The 19,087-nt window shown below is 32.7% G+C and overlaps 1 protein-coding gene across 1 annotated transcript in view; it reads right to left on the bottom strand.

The window, feature by feature from the left end:
* Positions 1-3,992: 3,992 nt before the first annotated feature.
* The window catches only part of LOC126878664 (uncharacterized), a 34,827-nt gene continuing 19,732 nt past the window's right edge, over positions 3,993-19,087 (bottom strand). Inside the window, exons 8-13 of the mRNA XM_050641511.1 lie at positions 15,567-15,787; positions 14,008-14,171; positions 12,549-12,880; positions 9,736-9,877; positions 6,647-6,892; positions 3,993-4,466 (exon numbers count right to left, since the gene is read on the bottom strand). Of these exons, the coding sequence (XP_050497468.1) occupies positions 4,027-4,466; positions 6,647-6,892; positions 9,736-9,877; positions 12,549-12,880; positions 14,008-14,171; positions 15,567-15,787 (1,545 nt within the window). The 3' untranslated portion in view covers positions 3,993-4,026. The remainder of the gene's footprint in view (positions 4,467-6,646; positions 6,893-9,735; positions 9,878-12,548; positions 12,881-14,007; positions 14,172-15,566; positions 15,788-19,087) is intronic.

Raw genomic sequence — 19,087 nt, 5'->3', positions numbered from 1 at the left:
GTTACTATGGTAACTTATTTTAAAGACAGTTTATTAAATGAGTTGAAGAGAGAAAAAACTGATTGAAATTATTGAAATAATTAATAAAATCATACCGGAAGTACGAAAAGTATCGTATATACCTTGCGACTGAAGTACATTTAATCCTTCAGGTAAATTATGGCCCTCCCTGCGGTCGGGCCATAAACTTTACCTTCAGGATTAAATGTACTACTTCAGTCCCGCGGTATATAATGTACTATATCACATATTAAGAACCAAAAAACCGTTATTTGACAAAAATTTTAAAGCTGTACACTAATTTTACTGCAGTTATTGCAGTAATATAAGTTATTGCGAAAATATTTTTTTTTGCAATTCCGACCTTTTTTCGCAATTATATTAACAATAAATGAGTATATTATCAAACTTTGTAATACGTCATTTTAAAGCTCTTTCCATAATCTCGAAGATATTTGTACTAAAAAACCATAAGTTTCCCTGTTTTCCATTGATTTGAAAAAAAGGTGAAAAATGCCATCTTTTGACACTTAATTGTTTATAAATAAAAATGGCCGCCAGATCCTACGCAGGAAATAGTTACAATATGCTCTTATAGCTATTACCTGTTGAAAAAACGCTTCAGTACCCTGGCTGTTGAAGTGTCAAGGAAAAAACCTTATTACCCTGGACTAATTTAGTTGTTAATCTGTTTGTTAACATCTTGGTTAATAGTTTGTACATCACATTGTACATCACAGATGAAGCATACCTGCGATAATATCCAGATGGATAAGGGCATCCCTGGAGAATAGAATAGTAATATCCACTCTGGATACAGAAATGCTAGAAAATAATAATTATTTTTTAGCTACAATATTTCTATCTACAGCGTGTCTACTTGAGTTGGAAACATATGGGAAACTTTTTTATTATTAATTTTACGAAAAAAAGTTATTCTTTATAAAAAGTTCTGCATGCCCCAAAACCTAAGATTCAATTATCAGATATCAAATTTTCTCAATATTATACGAGGTATGTCAAAAAATATGAATTTCGGCTAAGGGTAAAGTACCTTTATTTCTCTCAATATCGAAAATTCTTATTATGAAAAGTTGTTTGGAAATAAAAACCAAGCTCAAATATGTAATTACATGCTTCTAATTGGAAAAAAATATTTTCCAAATTTTTCTCAAATTTATTGATACTAACTTCGTTTTTATTCATTACACATACGATAACTCTTTTATTATTACTTTTACGAAAAAAAGGTATTCTTTATAAAAATCTCTGTATGTCCTAAGACCGAAGATTCAACCAACAGATATGACATTTTATTAATTTTATACGAGTTATGTCAAAAAATATGAATTTCACTCAAGAGTAAAGTACCTTTATTTTTCACAATATTGAAAACGGTTATTAAAAAAGTTGTTTAGAATTAAAAACTATGTGTCAATATGCAATTACATCCTTCTAATTGAAATACTGTGAAATATAAAGGTGCTATAATATTGAGCGAATTTCATATTTTTTGACACACCTCGTATAAAATTAATAAAAGTTGATATATCATGGTTGTGTCTTAGATTTCAGACCATGCAAAGTTTTTTATGAAGAATAACTTTTTTTCGTAAAATGAATAATAAACGAGTTATGATATTTGTAATAATTAAAAACGATGTTGGGTATCCATAAATTTGAGAAAAATATTTTTTTTTTCAATAAGAAGCATGTAATTGCATATTTCATCTTAGTTTTTAATTCCAAACAACTTTTTATCTTAAGAATTTTCGATATTGAGAGAAATAAAGGTACTTTACCCTTAGCCGAAATTCATATTTTTTGACATACCTCGTATAATATTGAGACAATTTGATATCTGATAATTGAATCTTAGGTTTTGGGGCATGCAGAACTTTTTATAAAGAATAACTTTTGTTCGTAAAATTAATAATAAAAAAGTTTCCCATATGTTTCCAACTCGAAGTAGACACGCTGTATAATTATTATGGATAGTGAAATGTCTATTTATTTCTATAATACAATAATACATACTTAACTTTTGCAATTGCATTAAATAATACAATCTGGCAGGTAGTTAGACAATAATTGGAAACATATGTAAATGTAAGAATGGAGTAAAAAAAGTTGTATAAAAAAAGAATGTGTGTACTTTGTACGCACGTAAGAAGTTATACTTCTATTATATGATTTCAACGAAATCAATATACTTAAAACAGTTTCTCTACTACTTTCCAAAAATTTTTATTAAAACAATACCAAAAATTAAAAAAATTAAAGAATAAAACACACACAAACACATTGAAAAATGCCACAAATGATTTCTGAACAATAATTGTTGCCAACAATTTTAATTAAATACGTATTTTCTGAAAAAATTATACAGGGTGTTTCATTAATAATTGTCCATATAGTAACTGGAGAAACCTTAGCACAAAATACGAAGATTTAACCTAGAACACTTAAATAAAATGTGGTTCCTTACTGAGTTACAGGGTGTTTTATTTAAAAATTTAAAAAATATTTTTGCTCAGCATTTTAAAACTATTCGACGTATCCTTTTCATACTTGGCAGTAAGTATAGGTACTGTACAAACTACTAAATTATGTTAAATAAACGTTTATGGCTATTACCAGAGGCGTACGACGGGGGAAAGTAAATGATTGACCCTTTCCAAATTCTACGCCACTGGCGAAATTGCTATTTTAGTTCAATTTTTGGATTCTCCAATACTTTCTATGAAAATAATATATTCTTCATTCGTAATGATAAAGTCATTAGTTTTCGAGATGTTTGAAGTTAAAGATGAAACGACACGGTTATTTTGATCAGTGTATTGTGTCGCTTCATTTTTAATTTCAAATATCTCGAAAACTAATCATTTTATCGTTACGAATGAAGGGTATATTGTTTACATAATAAGTATTGCAAAATCAAAAAATTACACTAAAATAGCAATTTCGTCAGTGGCGTAGAATTTGGGAAGGGCCAACCAGCCACTATCCCCTGTCGTACGCCTCTGGTAGTAGCTAGAAACGTTTGTTTACCATAATTTAGTAGGGTGTGTAGTAGTCGCACTTTCTGCAAAGTATGAAGAGGATACGTGGAATAGTTTTAAAATGTTGAGCAAAAATAGTTTTTAAATTTTTAGATAAAACACCCTGTAACTCAGTAAGGAACCACATTTTATTTAAGTGTTTTAGGTTAAATCTTCGTTTTTTGTGCTAAGGTTTCTCCAGTTACTATATGGACAATTATTAATGAAACACACTGTATAATAATATACTTGCAATCATAAAATCTATAAAAAAAAAAATAAAAAAAATGATATAACTTGCATTGGGCTTGAACCTACTTCCCGTGTATCCCTCCGTACGAGAGTCGAAGCGATTTCAAACTGCACCACCTTCGCGTATACGTCATGTGGGAATATACACAAACTGAACAACATTTTGACATTTTGTTTATATGAATTTTTATTAGTTTGATTTTTGTCGAATTAAAATACAACAATATATAGAGCAAGAAAACGATACATTAGATGAAAATTTGTAGAAAGTTTGTTCGTAATCAGATTATGTAAATTAAAGCATTGCCTACTAGGGGAATAGCATAGCAAGTACTAGGTAAGTACATTATTTTTTTTACATTTTCCAAATACAGAAGTTTGTATGTAGGTATGAAGATAATTTTTTATTGGAATACAACTGAAACATTTAGAATTACGTACCTGTGGCTTTTCAAAACTATTTAAAAAGTCACTATAATTATAAATTTGATTTTATTTCTGTCCTCACAACAATAAAAACTAATATATTATACAACATTTTTGTTTACCGATAACCTCCATATTGAACAATTATTGACAGATCATTTCAACACCCAATCAGAGCCCGTATAAAGACTAATACCAAACTGTCGGTGTGCGCGTGCGCGCAGATCAATATAAATTCACCCTCAATCTCAATCGCGCCTAAAGAAGAATAACTTCAAAAATACTAAATTTAATAGTTAAAAGTAGTTTATATTTTTTGACATCTTTTAAAACCTAACTTCAAACCATCTTCCGGTTGCAGAGTGAAAGTTTTCTTCGATTCTTGTACGGGAATTTGAGTGTCTGCAGTTGGAACTATCTCAAAATTATGCAGTACATGTGCAAACCAGCTCTTGATCTCCATCAGAGCAAATCTTGAACCGATACAATTCCTAGGTCCTAGTCCGAATGGTAGATACGTATATGGGTCAATCTTATCCTTGTTTTCGTCGCTGAATCTTTCTGGATCAAAACGTTCTGGATCGGGGAAGTATTTTGGATCACGGTGGATTGCTTTAATAGGGATGATGATTAGTAAGTCTTTTTGGATGATTATTGGCTTCTCGTTGGGAGCTTCGGGTTCTAGCGTGTAGGTTTTGTTACACCATCGGTCTGACAAGGGAAAACTTGGCCATTTTCTTAGACTTTCTAAAAATCAGGCATGGTTTAAAGCACTATATTTATAATTGTTTAAGTAAACATTACAGTCCTAAAATCGTTTTAAATAGATAGCGACCACATAATGGTAAAAGCCTTGATAGACGTAGATCTTGGGAAAGAGAGATACCGTAAAATCAAAAACAAGTCTACAATAACCTGGAGAGAGCATAATAATATAAATTCTCCACAAGGAAAAAGTTTTCCTGTAGTTGGCTGTATACCATATAATACAAAAAAAAGTAAAATCCTGTATAAAAGGTATATTTAAAATCCCTCAAGAGGGCCACATCAAAATCACATAACTAGTTTTCGACTGGTTTATCAGTCATCATCAGTGCTTACGTGCAATGTACATTCTAACCACCAAGATATTGTTTAACAAAAATATCTGGGTCAAAGCCCATTAAAAGCAGTCCGTCAAGGGAACATTGGTTTAAAATGCTACATTAAGCTAGGATGTTTAAAATATTAGGATTTTAAACATCCTAGCTTAATGTAGCATTTTAAACCAATGTTCCCTTGACGGACTACTTTTACTGGGCATTGACCCACATATTTTTGTTAAACAATATCTTGGTGGTTAGCATGTACATTGCACGTAAGCACTGATGATGACTGGTAAACCAGTCCAAAAATAATTATGTGATTTTGATGTGACCCTTTTGAGGGATTTTAAATATACCTTTTATACAGGATTTTACTGTTTTTTTTTTAATATAAATGCATTTGAACAACACATCAGCAGCATCCTAGAAAACTATAAGAACACAAACCTAAATGTTAACACTCTGAATGGAATCAGAATAGAAACTAAAAAGGAAAGCCAGAAGATACACTGTCAAAAGAAGTCACAAAACAAAAAAATAAGCCCCCAAACGCAAGAATCAATGGAAGAGAGGAGAAAAATGCAAAGTAATAGAAGCAAAGAACACCCTGAACCTAGAGAGATAAAAAAAATAATACTTACAGAAATCTATTAGGACGGACAACCGAAAACATAAAAGTGAACATATCGAACAAACAATTGAAAATAACAAGTGTTTCAATAACGAAATTAAAGGATAAAGATGGAACTATTATCACCAACAGAGATGAATTACTAAGGGGAGTAGAAAACGCTATAAAGAATTATACAAAAGTCTAAAAACCATGATGAGCAAATAACAGAAAATAAAATTCAGGAAAAGAATTAGTCAACCAAAGATCGGAACTGATGCGTGATATATCAACAGATAAAATATGTAATTCACTAAAGAAAATGAACAGAAATAAAGCTCAGGTAGAAGACATCGTACATCGTTATAGAAGCCATAAAGACAGGAGGAGACAGACTTCTAGACAACATAAAGGAACTGTTTAACTTATGTCTGCACCAAAGTGCAACACCTATAAGATGGCACTTACCATTTTATTACAGAAAAAAGGCGATCCAATAGACTTCGAGAACTACCGATTTATAAACCGGTTAAACCATTTCTACAAGATTCAAAAGAATAATAACAAATATGTAGACTGAAAACAAAATTAGATTTTAACCAACTTAGGAAACAGACAGGTTTTAGGATAACTTTGGCACTAACAACCACCTGCACTGCGCAAAAGGTATATATTATAGAAAAATCCATCGAATACAACCGATCATTGGTCCTGGCTTTCGTATACCTTCGCAAAACATTCCATACGATAGACATTAACAAACAGCTTAATGAGAGCGTTGGAGGAGAGTAGTATAGATTATTGGTACTCCAAACTGATCGCGAACATATTACAATCATATATACAATAATGAAATCATGACCGTACGACTACACAAAGATACAAAATGTATAAAAATCAAAAGATGAATTAGACAGGATACTCTGAGACACACAAAACGAGGAAATCAGAAGAAAGACAGGCGTTACAGATGTTGCAGATCAAATAGTCTGGCTCAAGTGGATTTGGGCGAACCATTTGGCCAGAATGAATGAAGGGCGTTGGACCCAGAAAATTACAGTGTAGAGACCACGAGCAGATGGAAGAAGTAGAGGTAGACCATCTATGAATCATCATGATTGGTCGACGTCAAATGGGTCGCTGGAAATTCGCTACAGGATTCTCAAAACCGACAGAACTGAAGGAAATTAGGGGAGACCTATGTTCTGGACGTAGTAGGCTGAATAACATACCTGAGATAACCATGTCTAAATATTTCATCTTCATTAGTGTCTCGTAGTTCATTTTACCGTTACATTCTTTAAAACCTGCGTCAATTTCTTGCCTTAATCTATCTTGTATATCTGGATGAAGAGCTAGTTCGTAGGACATGAATGATATCAAACTAGATACTGAATCAAAACCAGCAAAGAAGAAAATGATAGCATGTGCAGTAATGTCTTCTACGTTGATCTCTTGTATAGCCGAAGAGGACTTTTCTGAAAAAAAATGTATAATACAGATGTGAATCATGTAGTCCATAGATAAACAGGTGAAGAAAAATTGAGTATAAAACATTATTTATATACCTACATAATTATTAGATAATTTATTTTTGTCCATTTTTTATACTCATTGCTATTTTATTTGTTAAATTACTCGCTTAAAGGCTTAAATGACTCGACAACTAAGGCCATTGGCATGGTATAGTTGATTTTGCAATCAGATTATCCAGTGGCGTAACAAAATCTGTCGCCCCCCCCCGCAGAATTGGAAATGGGGCCCCCTTGAAAAATTACTAAATGCGACATGTGTCACAAAAATTTATATCTGTTATAGCCCAGTAAATGAACGTGAAATACGGCGATATCGTGTAATTTTCAATGTCACCACCGAAGTGGTCCAGTCCTTACTACTTTTCGAGTTCTTTACGAGTGAAAATGTTCAACATTTTTCAACAAAAAATCAGTTTTCAGGCGGGTTTTCGCATATAACTCAAAAAGTAAGTACCTATTCATAAGTAAGTAGCAAAAATGCAGCTTATACAAAAATGAAGTCTGTCGACCAAGTTAATGCAAATTTGTAGCTCATGAAGAATTGTTCTTATTTGTCAAATCCAAATCGAATATTTCAACATGAAACAACCAAAAAATTGGGCACTTTTCGGGAAAAACTCATTAAAATTTTTTGTGTTTAAAATAAGTTTTAGTTATTTTTACTTTTTATAAAAATCATCATCATTTATCATCAAAACTAAGCGAGTTACCGGTTAGTAAACTAATCATTACCGCTTTAAAAATTACTTCACCGGTTCAAAGTTCTTATTTTTAAATGGGTTTTATTTGAAAGGGCTCTATTTCTTTACTCTTTGAGATTTTTCGTATCACTAATACAGGGCGGATCCAGGACCGATTTTCGGGGAGGGGGGGGGGGGATGAACTTTTTTTATGATATATGCATAGTTTATAGTTAGCTAGGTTACCTATAGTTATAGTTTCGGTTACCTCACACTTTACCTTGTTCAGCCCAACCTTCACTACCGTTCAGCACAAAGATAAAAACATTTTTCTCGTAGGAAGCAAGATATGTGTTTAAAACAAAAACATTTGAACTGCAAATTTTAAATTTATATTATTGTAAATTCTCGAGGGATGCTCTCTGAGCCCCCTCGAACTTTGAACGTAACTCGCTTAGTTTTGCGATAAAAATGCTATAAAAATAGAAATAAAGCTCATTTTTAAACATTAAAAAAAGTTTCAATGAGGTTTCCCCGAAAAGTGATTCGTTTGTTGGTTATTTCACGTTGAAATATTCGATTTGAAATTAAACGAATATTTTCATGAGCTACAACTTTCCTTTTATTGTGTCGATAGATTTCATGAATAGGTATGTACACCATTTTTTTTTTGATTTTTATAAGCTACATTTTTGCTAAAAATATTTTTTCGATAATTTTTCGATAATACATATTTAATTCGATGAAATACTTATTTTTTTAGTTATTTGCGAAAATCCGCCTGAATACGTGGTTTTTTGTTGAAAAATAAACATTTGTACTCGCAAGTCACTTGAGAAGAATTGACTTTGATAAAGAAGCTCTATAGAACAAAAGCTACTCATAATTAGTCAATTTATCCATTTCGGACTTATTTTAAACGTATATTTTTCACTCCGAGAAGGGGTGACTTTCACCCCCCAAGGAAAAGCAACCAACGGCACAACTCCAACTTTGAAGTGGAGGATAAGTAGAATCTAAATCCAAATTGCCTGGCAAATACGTCGTGACGCTGATAATTACACTCCAAAACAGTCATTTACTGGGCTAATAGTGTATTCATGCACTGTTTAGAACCACTTACATTTTTCATCTTTATTGATATAACATAGAATAAAATAGAAAGAACATTAATAAACGACTACATTATTACATAGTATTATTCTATGAGATGAACAATTTTCTTCGTGCACTACTATCAGCGAATATATCTACAATTTTATTAATACATACAATACATACATACGATACATTGTATCTATCTGATGGGCAACTTCATTTTCAATACTGTAATTGATTCATTATACATTTTCAATACACAATAACACATTTTTACATATATTTATTAGACGACAAGATGGGGCCCCTGACATATTGGGGCCCCCCGCAAGCTTTATGCTGCGGGGGCCTCTATTACGCCCCTGGATTATACTGTTACGTGTAGTGTGTGTTAAGTAAATGTCTTGTTACTTAGTATCGACTATTAAAATAGTTAAACACGTATTTACGAAAATATATTTATTAAAATGGTCAAAATCAATCACACACCAAATTATATTACTTTTCGCCACGAACTTAGGATACCAATTAAAATATCTATCGCCTTCCGCTGTGTTTATGTCATCACAGAACTACCAGTCTCCCCGTATCGACTCTGTCCCAAGCTGATAACCGTATAAGGAAATTAGTCACACAAGCCGACAACCGTATTAGGAATTGACTGTGACTTCTGTCCCAAGCTGATGACCATACAAGAAAATTAGTGACTCAAGTTGACCACCGTATTAGGAATTGAGTGTGACTGCATTAGTAAAGTCGACTTCATTGTCTTTACAAAGAGACGCTAATTGTATCCGAACATCTGCGGTCCCTTCGGTGAGTGCCAATCCCACAAGGATAGAAAATGTTTTTACTTATTAATTTTCAAAAGAAAAATTCTCTACCCAGCTGGGATTCGACCTCACAACCCTTGGATACAAACTAGGTTCTCTTACCACTGAGTCACAGACTGGATTAAAAATAATTTGAAACTATATTATGGAGGAAATATTTAAGGGTTTGTCTTACCAGATTCTTTCTTTGCTTCCATTAATAAATGAATCATATCGGCTCGAACGATATTTTTTTCTTCTCTGTCTTTTATTGTTTTAGATATGAGATCCAAGAAATATTGTCTCGAATATCCATCAAATAAGAAAACGTTGAATAGCTAAAATGACGTATTAAAAATAATTTCATCATAAAATATTTTATTTTATTATAAAATTATAAAATGATTATTATACAAATTACTAAATTTACTAAATCGTGGATAAAATCCACGAAAAAAATAAACTTCCTGTAGCTGGCTGTATACCATAAATCACAATAATACTAGATTTGTTGTAAAAGGTATATTTTAAAATACCCTAAAAAAGGGTCACAAAACAAAACGTTTTTGGATTAAGAAATCCATCATCAGTGTTCTAAAAGCCAAAAAATAGCATGCCTGAGCCACCAAAATGTGTTGGGTAAAAACCTTTTAAATATAAAAGATTATATTATGTTACATATTTATATAAAATGTTAATGATGTTCTAGATATGCCTGGATGTTACCCAGGGCAACACAGGACTCTTACCACGTGGTTGGAATTTTTTTTTGGAGAAAACCTCACATATTGGATTTCAATGGCCAACTATTGGATTTCAGTTGGCCATTGAGATGCCACATGCAACGGATGCAGCTTTTTCTTCTACCGAGTACATAATAGAGTATTGGGGGAATGGGTTTCCTGCCCCTCCTTACTATTATTTGTAGCTTCCATATTTTGGCCCCGTCCTCCCATTTCTTTTATATGAATCACCCACTTTTGGTTCCTATGTTCTAGTAGTACCTGTTTGACTTGTCACTTTAGTTGGTTTGCCATATTTTTGTGTTCCAGACTTTGTGTTCCACACATTTTGTCCCAGACTCTGTTCCTTTTACTTATGATTTCTGTTAGTTCCTGGTTGCTATCTCTAAATTTACCCATGTGTAATATACACTCTTCTTCAGAAGTGCTGTTTCTTAGAGCTTCATTGGTGAGGCTTATTGGTGAATTTCTATGCTTACTAATCTTTTGAAAATTGCCCTTTCTTTTCTTTGTTGTTGTGTGGTCTTGATCCATGTTCATATTTCTAGGAGTATGGGGATGTCATCTGATCCTTCGCTTAAGGTTTGGATTTCTCTCTGTGGTCCTAGATTATTAGCTATTACTCCTGGTAAATGAATTAGTTCAATGACTAACTTACCATGGTGTCTTCTCTGTTTACTAGATAATTATTTATAATTCGTGCGTTTCTGTTTGTACCTCTATTATTCTAGTTAGGGGATCTGACTTTTAGGTGTCTTATTATTATGGACGGTCCTTCCATATTCAGGAATGTATCCAGACCGTCGTTGTTTAGAGAATCTATGTGATTTACATATGAAAAAGTGATCCTGATTTATCTTCTTTCATCTGGACTTTAATTTTGGTTGCCTCCATAGTGTTGGAGTCTGTTGAAAGGTATGAATTATTATTTTTCTCGCTAGGATGACGGTTCCTCCTAAATTGGCTCTATACTAGTTCCTATAATCGTTGCATCCGGGAAATTTTTATGTTGTGTGTAAGTTATTAGCGCACATTGCGTCGCTGTATCATGGATTTTGGGCGTGGTGGAACCCCTCGCAGTAGAAACATTTGGTTGATCCATTACTTTTCTTGAGGCCTTTAATCTCCACTCTCATATAAGTTATCCTAAGTTAAAAAAAATCTAAAAAAAATTTTGCGACACATATATAAGGGCACAAAAGAAAATGGAATTTGGCGAAGAAGGTACAACTTTGAACTATACGAAATATACCAGGATCCAGATATCATAACATTCATTAAAATAGGACGGCTGCGTTGGATGGGACATGTAGAAAGAATGGAAGAAGGCGAAATACCAAACAAAATATTCAAACAGATGCCAGTAGGAAAAAGAACAAGAGGAAGACCGAAGCTGAGATATTTAGAACAAATAGAAAATGATAAAAAAAAACCTTAAAAATAAAAAACTGGAGAAAAAAAGCACGAAACAGATCAGAGTGGAGAAGAATCCTGGAACAGGCCAAGACCCAGAAAGGGCTGTCGAGCCAATGATGATGATGATGATGATGAAGTTAAAAAAAATACTAAATTTGATGTAAAAGGTATATTTTAAAATACCCCAAAAAAGGGTCACAAGACAAAACGTTTTTGGATTCAGAAATTCATCATCAGTGTTCTAAATGCCAAAAAATAGCATGCCTTAGCCACCAAAATGTGTTCGGTAAAAACCCTTTAAATGTAAAAGATTATATTATTATGTTACATATTTATATAAAATGTTAATGATGTTCTAGATATGCCTGGATGTTACCCAGGGCAACACATGACTCATTTTTTTGATATTCTTTTTCGAGAAAACCTCATATATTGGATTCCAAGCCGAAGTAACGACGGGGACTCAAGAGAAATAAAAGAGATGAGAGTATTCCGAAGAATATCAGAAAAAAAGCTTACTGGATAAAGAGAGAAGCGATAACATAATAGGGTACATAATGTAGAAGTCGTAAATATTTTCGTAACCAAATATAAACAGGAATGGAACGAACATTTTAGCAGAATGGCAGAATATAAAATAGGCAGAATTCTTGAAGACACATTGTCAAATAATCGAAGAAATGTTGGAAATCCATGGATGATATTGTGCGATAGTCTCAATAATTCAGAAGACCAATATCGATGCAGAAACAGGGCTAATTACCTTTATATTATAAAAAGGAAGAATATTGGTTGTTTTCTCTTTACTGTTTTAATTTTTTCTATAAGTTTCATAACATTTTACGCTTACCTCTAATAATTTAGGAACTAACATAAACCCGATAATCTTGAAAGACTTTCTTGCAGTAGTAAAATTTGTAAGATCTTCACTCATTACATAAAAATCATTATTCGGATCCTCCATAGCGTTACTGCGGAAACCAAATGCAGTAGAAGCAATGACGTCGCACGCAAATCGTCCAACAATATCCATCATCGTTACTTTCACTACTTCTTGGTCCTTTTGGCTTATATGTTTTACAAACTTGATACAACATTCGTCTATCAGCGCAAACATAGTTTTCATTTTGCTACTGGTGAAGGACGGGGTAAGAATATGGCGCATGTTCCTCCATTTTTGATCTAAAAAACATTATTTAAACTAGAAAAAATGAAACTATGACGTATTCATATGTCTAGTTAACTTTGAGAATGGCTTCGACAAGATACAATACAGAAGGCTTGCCAACATATTACTTAACATAGAAATATATGATCAGGATGTGACAATTATTACAAAATTATACCGATATCAGAAAGCCATAATACGAACAGACCAATAAAAATCTAAAGGGATACCTATAAGAAGAGCAGTACGGCAGGGATGTGTACTATCCCCTCTACTTTTTAATATGTTCTCAGCAGGAATGCCTAAGCATGCACTAGAAGACATCAATGGAGGCAAATCAATTAACGGAACACTAGTGGATAATCGCAGATATGTAGATAATACAATAATCCTTGCGGATGGTAGAGAAGGGCTGCAAATTTTGGTTGATCGCATTACTCAGTACTGCGAGATGATTGTCAGTAAGAACGAGAATGAAGACGAAACCATGCACGTTAAAGGAAAGGCTTTAGAGAAAGTACCCAGATATAGTTACTTAATATGTGATCTAACTGAACAATGAGACCAAAGCCGACGGATTGAGATGGCCAGCATTAAGATGAAAGAAGTATTATACAATTTAAGATTGGGAATATAAATTAGAGCTGTAGTATCAACATGCTACATATTCTTTGTCCTTATATGTGGAGTTGAATCCTGGAGAATTATGGACGCAACTGAAAAAATACTTACCAGCTTTGAGACTTTATCAAAGAAGGTGGAAAATATCATGGACACGACACGTAACATACACGGATACATTAAGAAAGATGAATAAAGAAAAAAATACTGAACACTATGAAGGAAAGAAAAATGAGCCTTTGTTCACATAGTAAGAATTGAAAAATATAAATTGATGCGATTGATTGTATAAGGGAAAGTGGACGAAAATAGAGTTCTGGAGAGACGACGTACGTCCTGGTAAAGCAGTGGAGTATAAAAACAACAATAGAGCTCTTCAGACCCTCTGCAGAAAGGGTAAAATGGGCCATGATAATCCACAATATACTTAAAGGATGAGGAACACGAAGAAGAAGAAAAATGAAAAAATGAATATAAAAATAATTTGATATTTCTTACGAAATATGTCTTGTTTATATACCTTTTAGTCCTATTAAGTTTTTAGTAAATAGTGGGTCTCCGTTTTCAGGAAGAACCTGCCTTCTATTCATAAAATATTCCGCATCTTTTAACGTTACTTTTTTCAATAGCTGTGGATCTTTTATCAGTAATACAGGTGTAGTAAATTGATATATACCCACAATTCTGAAAAATAAATGTTAAATATATTAGTAAAACTCTTTGGAATGTAAATACAGAAATAAAACTCCTCATCATTTATTCGAAAACTCTTTTATGCCGGTGAAAGGAAAATACATATTAGCGGAGTTCGGATAAGTAAGACCAATGACGATCTTTAGTTAATACCCAAAAATCGTGAGGACGGCCGATTAATACAAGCTTGAGATAATATTGACTCCCGATTTATAGAAAGATAATGTAAATAGAGCTGTACAAAAAACAATATCTCGAGAATTTTTTTATCGAGTTATGAAATAGCAAAGAAAAAAGCAAAATAGACAAAAAAAAAAGAGACGAGAATACTGGGAAATTGAGTTACAAAATTATGGAGACTCGTATGTTAAACAAAGAGATTAAGAATTTTTAGAATAGAATAGAATAGAATAGAAATATGCTTTATTGTCACTGAAAATTTTTACAATTTTATGGACAAAGCTTACATACAGTCAAAAGAAAACATAATATCAACAACAAATAACAAATAACAACTACAATTTAATAAAATTAGATAAATCGTCAATATACAGTAAATAAGATATAAAACCAAAGACAAAAACAATTAATTGCAAAATTTATATACATTGCAAATTGAAAATTGGACATACTTACAACAAATAAAATACAACATTAGGAATTGACAGTTTAAGCTACTGCGTATGAAACCCCAAGAGGTCAAAATTAAAAAGCTACGGGTCAGAATACTTTGAGGAACTGCTAAACCCAGAGGAAAATATCAATGGTATACAATCACAAACCAGTCTGGAGTAAAACAGCAATGAAGCCGAAATAAGCGAATCATGATCGAATCAGGAAATAGAGGAAGTAGTAAAGCAGCTGAAAAATAACAACAGTCCAAGAGAAAACGGTATTAACACAGAAATGTTCAAGGAAGGTGGACAGCTATTATTCCCATATGTGGGAAAGAAATATATTACGCAAGATATATGGAGAAGTAAAGGACAATGCGGCGTATGGAAAATAAGAATAAATAAGGTAGTAATGGAACTTTATAATCAACCAAACATAATACATAAAGTAACAGCACAAAGAGTAAGTTTGATGGGAAATGTTTATGGGATACCCACAAAGAGACATTTAAAAAAAATATTAATAAGAGGAGCGAGCGGTCAGCGCAGAAGAGGAAGACCAAAAAAAGAAGTCAAATATGAGTGGAAAAAAACGATTAAAAAAATAGAAGCCATGGGCCATCAATCCATGGGCCTTCAATCCATGGAGTTCTGTTGACAATATCTAAATCATCTGCTCACTATGTCATTAGATTAAGGTAATAGAAGTAATTTTAAGCGGAAAATTTAGTAGTTAATTATATTATTATTCATTATATAATATTTTTCTTACCTGCTGTTAGGATCTAGATCATAGGCTCTCTGGAACATCGATGCAAACGATTCTAACCTAAGAAATATTCTCCAACTATCTCCAAACAACCACATCGGCTTTTGCTGAAGAACTCCTCTTTCCCTCCAATAGCTCATGGGTTTTATGGCATACCAATAAAACAGCACTACTACTAATCCTAAGAGAATTAACTGAAGCATCTTTTGGCCTAATCTAAAATACTCTTAATGGAAATAACTTAATAATAACCGCGAAAAATATTCTGAATGAATCGTCGCGCAACTTTTGTTTTTGTGAAATGTGGTTAGATAAATAAAAACAATCGTAATCATTTTTATTGTAGAGGATGAGATAATTGAAGGTCCTCAAGGTTAGTACGGTACTTTATATCACTAAGTTGGATACACTGAGGTCAATTGTTTAATTGAAACAAAGCTGATCGAAATATCTGTATCACAAATTTGAGTGACGCGCCGAAAATGATAAAAATAAAATACTGATTCCAACTAAAAATGAAAAAATTGGTTTAACGTTTATAATAACTTCTACATTTATTCTTTCTGCAGATTTGCGGAAATAAAAAGCAATAAGTCAATAATGTGATACATAGCCAGTTTGCAACTTTGAAAATTTGACTGATAGTTTAATAAAATAATTAAAAATAATGAAAATATATCTAGCAGTTAATAAAATGAGATGGCTAAAGTTAACAATTTGCACAAAAGGCACCGTTTTAAAAATAATCGTAAATATTTAAGAAATCAAATAGATTACAACAGATTACCTGTAAATGAAAGTATCGGGAATGCTCACAGAAATATTTTCACATTTCCAAGAGTTATATTAATAGTGTAGGAAACAGAGGTTGAACCTTGCAAAATGGACACAGGTCCGGTTTTATTTTTTTTCTGGCATATTAAGGGGTGCTTATTATAAGACTAACTTTTTCTGAAAAAATTTCGCCCTGGAACCCCCCTTTTCACCCCTTTAAAGGGGGTAATTTATGGTTTTTGCAGAACGTAGCCCTTCCTGTACCTTTTACAAAAATTTTTTTTTATAGAAATATGAAGAGGACTATATTTTCTACGATTTATTTCCGACAGCATCTCTCTATCATCCACCGTTTAGCAAGGGTGGCGCCCCAAAGTTGACAAGTTTTTAAAAAAGATGTTTTTAGAAAAAATATATTTTTCGCTAACTGTAACGGAAATTAAAAAGAAATGCTACGGAGATTATTCAAAAATATATGATTGATTTTTTCGTATAGGTTTCACTTAAGGGTAATTGCCCTTTTTTTAATTACAGGGTGTTACATTTTAAAAAACCCCTTTTTATACCATCTGAACCGCTTACGCTAGAGTAAAAAGACTTTCAGCGATTACCCATGTACTGGTGTTATTTACAAATTTGTATAATGCACCCCCATTTTTTCCCCGGAACCACCCAAAAAAGAAGAAGAATTAATAAATAAAGTGATTTTCTTGGAATCCTTCACACACAATGCCCTTCATTAATATGCTTCATATATCATTTTGTGCAAGTTATTATTACCCATGCATGGACACTAAACGCGATTTCCTAGTGCAACCCTTGTAGCCAAAAACAATAAATAAAATGGGGGGTTAAAATTTTTTTTTTGTTTTTTGCTTTTTGATCCATATGGGCATATGCTTCATCAATAGTGCTTTTCAAAAATATATATGGTTATTGCAACATCCCTGCGCAAACCACCCCTATCCTTGAAAATATACTGCAGAAACTACCCCTATACCTTATCCAGCATGTTTTTACGATTTTCTTATTACCTATTCATTTTTTTTAAACAAAACTTATACAAGGTTAAAGACCACTATTTACTCTAAAAATTAGGTCCTATTCATTTTTTTCGTTTAAGCAACCGTTACGGCACAGTGGCGCCGTAAACCTCATATATGCTTTGACGGGCTCCAGTTTTTGTTTATTTTTTCGTCATCTGTTTGTTTTATTGATAAAGTACTTATGTAAAATAAAACAACACAGTGTAACCTACAAATCATGACCTATGCACATTTTACATTCTTTGCTCCCCAAAGCTACAGTGGTGGCCCAAAATAAATTTTTTCATATTTTCGCCACCTACATGCATTTTATTGCGTTAATGCTACCTTAATAGCACAATATTCACCCCTAAGTGGTCGCTAAGCAGTGGCGGATCCAGGGAGGGGTGATGGGGGCGATCACCCCCACCCCTCTCAAACCAAGTGATATTATATTTGAAGATTATAAAAATATTCATTTATTTTTATAGAAATACTTATATAATATTAATATTATTTTTATAAGAATGACTTTTTATGCTTTAGCGACAGTGGTGGATCCAGCATCGTTAAGAGGGGGGTGCCAATTGGTTAAATTTCTATAAAAATAAATGAATATTTTTATAATCTTTGAATATAATATGACTTGGTTTGAGAGGGGGGGAGGTGTTCACCCCCATCACCCCTCCCTGGATCCGCCACTGCGTAGCGACCACCTAAGGGTAATTATTGTGCTGTTAAGGTAGCATTAATGCAATAAAATGCATGTAGGTGGCGAAAATATGCAAAAATTTATTTTGGGCCACCACTGTGGCTTTGGGGAGCAAAGAATGTAAAATGTGCATAAGTCATAATTTGTAGGTTACACTGTGTTGTTTTATTTTGCATAAGTACTTTATCAATAAAACGAACAGATGACGAAAAAAAAAAACAAAAACTGGAGCCCGCCAAAGCATATATGAGGTTTACGGCGCCACTGTGCCGTAACCGTTGCTTATACGAAAAAATGAATGGGACATAATTTTTAGAATAAATAGTGGTCTTTAACCTTGTATAAGTTTTGTTTAAAAATAATACATAGGTAATGAGAAAATCGTAAAAACATGCTCGCCAAGGGATAGGGGTAATTTCTGCAGTACATTTTCAAGGATAGGGGTGGTTTTCGCAGAGATGTTGCAATAACCATATATATTTTTGAAAAGCACTATTGATGAAGCATATGCCCATATGGATCAAAAAGCAAAAAACAAAAAAAAATTTTCAACCCCCCATTTTATTTATTTTTTTTTTGCTTAAGGGGTCGCACTAGAAAATTGCTTTTGGTGTCCATGCATGGGTAATAATAACGTCCACAAAATGATGTATGAAGCATATTAATAAAGGGCATTGTGTGTGAAGGATTCCAAGAAAATCAATTTATTTATTAATTCTTCTTTTTTTTGGGGTGGTTCCGGGGAAAAAATGGGGGTGCATTATACAAATTTGTAAATAGCACCAGTACATGGGTAATCGCTGAAAGTCTTTTTACTCTAGCATAAACGGTTCAGATGGTATAAAAAGAGGTTTTTTAAAATGTAACACCCTGTAATTAAAAAAAGGGCAATTATGCTTAAGTAAAACCTATACCAAAAAATCAGTCAATTATTTGTGAATAATTGCCGCAGGATTTCTTCTTAATTTCCGTTAAAGTTAGGGAAAAATATATTTTTATTAAAAACATCTTTT

This window comes from Diabrotica virgifera, chromosome 1, assembly GCF_917563875.1.
Source record: "Diabrotica virgifera virgifera chromosome 1, PGI_DIABVI_V3a".
NCBI lineage: Eukaryota > Metazoa > Arthropoda > Insecta > Coleoptera > Chrysomelidae > Diabrotica > Diabrotica virgifera.
Note: the sequence above shows the minus strand (reverse complement) of the source record. Positions and strands in the feature narration are given on the sequence as shown.